The 5094-nt window shown below is 39.3% G+C and overlaps 1 protein-coding gene across 1 annotated transcript; it reads right to left on the bottom strand.

The window, feature by feature from the left end:
* Nucleotides 1-1654: 1654 nt before the first annotated feature.
* Nucleotides 1655-4591, bottom strand: LOC142150717 (uncharacterized). The gene is given in 1 exon segment (XM_075205914.1): nucleotides 1655-4591. A coding segment is annotated over 1 exon segment (2937 nt).
* Between the last annotated feature and the right edge of the window lie 503 nt (nucleotides 4592-5094).

The raw sequence follows: 5094 nt of genomic DNA, 5'->3' as shown, positions 1-5094 counted from the left end.
TTAATTGCTCAAGCTGCACCTCTCCCCGCTATACTGCTGCCTGAACTGTTCACACTGCATCTGTCTCCATTATACTGTTGGCTATTTTGCTTAAGCCGCACTAGTCTCTGTTCTACTGCTGGCTGAACTGTTCATGCTACATCTGACTCTGCTATACTACTGGCTGACCTGTTCACCCTGCATCTGTCTTCACTGTACCACTGGGCTGAAGAGCTTATGCTCCATCAGTCTCCACTGTGCCGTTGGCCAAAGAGCTTACGCTCCATCTGCCTCCACTGTGTTTCTCTACAACATCTGCTCCTATTTAATCCCCTAGGGTCTCGCCTGAAACTTCTAGGAAGGGCCGCAACCTGCGGGCGGACGCCGCTAAGCACAAATCACCTTGCGGTGGTCACTGGTGAAAACCATCCATCCGTTAGACTCCGCGCCTTGCTGGGAGTAGCGCCAAGTTGGGCAGACCTAATAATCCAGTATAACAACCGTGACAGTAATTAGACTAGCCTATAATGAATAATGTAAATGCCGACTGTGTATGCATTTCAAGAAAAAAATGGCTAACATATGAGTGTATATGTGTCTCTAAATATATATATATATATATATATATACACACAAGTTAACCCGTGCATGATACTCATGCATTCTAGTCAAATCAAGCTACTTAAGGTGTTAAAAAGGTTCTTGTCGTGCATTTGGGCCATAGCCCAGACCTCCTCAGGGGAAGAGCGTTACTTCCCGACGCAAGCGCCCTTTTTTAACGTGGTTTTGTCCACATGTCACCACCTCATCATTTTTCTCCATCACCTCATCCTTCATCTTTATCGCCACATCCTTCATCTCCATTGTCTAACTGTTCTAAAACCTCTCGATACACAACGTTTCTGCTAAACACCTTATCGCTCTGCTCAATCAGTCTTCCTTGAAGGGCAGTATTCATAACCTGCACCTTCACATCACTGCTTCTCCGTACTCGTGAAAATGCGACATACAATTGTCCATGACCAAACACAGGCTCTGGTAAATAAATACCCAAACGGTCAAGTGTTTGACCCTGTGACTTGTTAATGGTCATAGCAAATGCCACCTTCAAAGGGAACTGCCGCCGTCTTAGCTTAAACGGCAGTCCTGTTTCGGATGGACATAAGTCAATCCGAGGTATCATCACCTTTTCTCCTTTAGCATAGCCAGTCAAAACTTCTGCTTGTATCACATTAGTTTTCAGTGCTGTCACTACTAATCGAGTGCCATTGCACAGTCCTCTCTTAACATTCAGATTTCTCAATAGCATAATAATGCTTCCAACTTTCAATCTTAATCTGTGCCTTGGCATTCCGGAAGGAGTCAACGTATTCAAAAACTCAACTGGGAAATTTTCTATCTCAGTGTCATCATCTGCTTGTACTGCATCATCACTCAAATAAATCATAAATTCACCTTCCATTATCTCCATCACCTCTTCATTAAGTTTATCAACGTCCTCATTTAAGGGACACAAAATTGCTCGATTCGACATATATTTAACCATGTCGATCGAAATGTTCTCGCCAAATATCTCCTTAACAATATCATCGCATACCATGTCGTGTGGTATCTCAATTGTTTCTTCGTTAAATTCATCTTCATTTGTAAAAGCTCCATCTCCTAACTTCAACAACTAATCACTGTATTCAGGATCTTCCGATCGCTGATTAATCTTCAATTCAAGTCTTTTAAATTGCCTCCATGTGCTCGAAAACTTAATGCTTCCTTGCACAATGGCAGCTCTCATTGCATGCGGTAGAACCGGCAAGCATTGTCTGAAGTCACCTCCCAGTAAAATAACTTTCCCCCCAAAGGGTATATTATTCTTCATCACTTCTCCCAAAAGACGATCTATTGTATTGAGTGTATGGTTAGAAACCATTGTGTACTCATCAATTATAAATAATTTTGCGAGCTGAAGGCTCTTAGCCTGATCGGATGTTGGCTTAATTCTGGATACAGATGTTTCATTAATTGGAATTGGAAGTCCATATAAGGAATGGACTGTCCTTCCTCCATTTAAAAGATTAGCTGCAATGCCTGTCGAGGCAGCAGTAATCACTTTCTCTCCTATCCCATTCATAAAATGGATCAAATTAGCATAAAGGTACGTTTTTCCACTTCCTCCAGGGCCATCAATAAAGAACAAATTCTCACTTAGAGGTTTATTCGAAATTGCTTTTGTTATTTTGTCATATGCATTTCTCTGCTCTTCATTCAACGTAAGGCTCATTTCTTCTGCTTGCTGCCTTTCTATTTCTTGATCAATGTCTGGCAAATAAACTGGAGGACTCGGAAGTCCGTAATGTGCACAACTCATTCGATGGGAAGCTAACACATCATTAATATCTCTAAGGGCATAGCCCTCACATTCATTGCAAGTAGGGTCTTGCGAATGAAGTCTGTGACAATAATCTTGCATCATATCTTGTTTAAATTCTTCATACAATTTGCGTGGATCAGTCGGAGAGCCAAACACGCAAATGTATGCAAATAAATCTCGTAGTTGCAGAGGCATACTACACACAACTGCATCTTCCATAGTCGATTTCCACACCGTATCATCAAGCAAAAATCCTCTTGCTTTTGCCGCTTCACGAAAAGTCAAATATTCCACTTCACCAACAGTTCTCAAATCTTGGAAGTTTGTAGCTCCCTTGACGTGTAACAAATTTAATCTCAAATAATATCTCTCCCCTTCTTTTAACCCCACTGAGTACATTCTTCCAATCACCTTGTGTCCTCCTCTCTGTCTCTTTTTCCAAACTCCCTTTTCAAAAACAAAATGCTCAGGAATTTCTCGATAAAAAAATTGGCGAGCATTTTGATTGGTTTCATTCAGCTTGAACCAAGCCATGAGAGTTGAATTCTTATTCAATCTCTGTACAAAGTCTTCCATATTTTCTGTGTCGAAGAATATGCTCTGTTGTCCAGGCATATGTACCGCCAATCGTATGATGGCATGTGTCTGCATGTGCATTGGAAATGCAAATATTCTCCATATTGCTTCGGGAGCACTCACATATCTCGAATCTACATGCTTCGCAGGCTCATCATGTTTATCTACTTTAATTTCAACATTGGCACAATCATGTCCTTTATATACTTATTTAAACAAATACTTCACACTTTGTATTGATGCACACACCTCAACATTGATGTGGCAATTATATTTCAGTAACAAATATGCGTTGTAAGGTACAACCCATGAATTGTCAAATATTTTTCCATTCACCTCATGCTCAACCCCTTTTCTTCTCATATATTTTGGATAACCGTTTAGATTTCCTACTGTTGAATTACAAGAATCTTTTGGAAAATTCTTCATGCATTTTCCATTGTCCATGCATGGGGACTGGGGGTTTCTCAAGCCACATGGCGTATGAATCATATTTTTGGTAACGATTTCATACAGTCGTGGAAATTTTTCTTTATCAGGTATCTCAGCCGACACCATCTTATCAATATCTTCCTCTGTCTTTAACTTTGACTCAGAATCCATAATCAATAAAATATGTGCATGTGGAAGTCCACGCTTTTGAAATTCAATAGAGTGAACTCTTGCCACTTGCATTCCAAATAGTCCTTCATTCAATTCTTCAAGTAAACTTTTAAGTTTTAAATGAAAAACCCTCGCTACCATATCAGGTCTATGTTCTACCTTTTGCCAAGGCTCCAGGTTTTCTACAATTTCTTGCCATTTTGGATTGCATGTCATAGTTATGAATATATCTGGCTTCCCAAATTTAGTCACAATAGCCATTGCATCCTGGTATCTTTGTTGCATATTTCTCGGGCTTCCCTCAAAAGAAGATGGTAAAATTACCATTTTCCCTGGAGGAATCCCTCTCTCTTCAGCTCTTTCATTAATGTGGTCCATCAAGCCACTGTACTGTTCTACTCGCAAATCTTTTTGATGGGTTTTGATCCAATTTAATCTATTTGCTTCAACTTTGACATAAGCGTCAACAATATATTGCTGAGTCAATTTTCCACCATTGAGTAGAGGATTGAACTCATCTCTTACGGACAGCTTATAGCTGTAAAACATCATCATAGTCAAGCGATCATTCTTATTCGCTCCAATCAATTTCATTTCAGTGCTCCAGTTTTGTTCCGCACGCGGAAAGAATAGTGGATACACCATAGCATCAAGATTGGGATCAAGAATGCTCAGTCTTTTCAAAGGAGGAACTCCTGGTTTTGGTCTTAAATGAACCAAAATATCTCTATTAAATGGAGGTTCCCCATCCGTATTTTGAAATACCACAGCTACTTCACTCGCTCTTACTATGTTGTAATGTCGAGGATCTTGTTTTCTGTCTTGTTTAATTGCCATCATAATATTAGGCATCTCCATATTATTCCTCATTGCTTCCCTTTTAGCATCTTTTTCAACCTCATGTAACATTCTGTACGTCTCCACAAACTTATTAATTTCTCTTAGTAATTTCTCAATTTTTTTCCATAATATGCTCATCGCAATCTTTATTTTCAGGCATATCTGCTCTGCCCTTTGATGCATCATCAGTATCAAGTATGTAAAGTTGAGCAAACTTTCGTTGGCCATCATCTGGATGTAAAGTTCCAGTTCTATGATGAATCTGACCTTGAATGCGAAAGCAATAAGGTCCTTTTCCTTTTGGTGTAGTTATAGCAGCTCCCATTGATGCAAAAGCAAAAGAATTGTTATAATTTCTTATGTTTTCCATAAATAGTTTGCTATACTTATCAATTTTTTTTTCTGTCATCAATTTTGTTAGAATGTCAGGAAAATCCTGCTGTTGTAATCTAACTTTTCCTTTCTGGCAGCATTGAGTAAATTTTTCCTTTTGTGGCCTTTCGGCCAAAAAATTCTTTGAGTTACAAAACTCGCATCTTACATTCATGTTTCCACAGTAGTGCTGTTCTACTGTGTTTTCATCTTTGTTAGCTTTTAAAGGTAACGCATCTGTCATTAAGTTTTTCTTTTTAGCGTCAGCTAATCGTCTCCTTCCATCTCTTTTTGACTGCCTTTCCTTCTCTCGCATCTCTTCAGACTGACTTTCCCTTAACTGTCTCTTTGCATTTCTA

This window comes from Mixophyes fleayi, chromosome 4 (genome assembly GCF_038048845.1).
Source record: "Mixophyes fleayi isolate aMixFle1 chromosome 4, aMixFle1.hap1, whole genome shotgun sequence".
Taxonomy (NCBI): Eukaryota; Metazoa; Chordata; class Amphibia; order Anura; family Limnodynastidae; genus Mixophyes; species Mixophyes fleayi.
The sequence above is the reverse complement of the archived record's forward strand: the minus strand, read 5'-3'. Positions and strand labels throughout refer to the sequence as shown.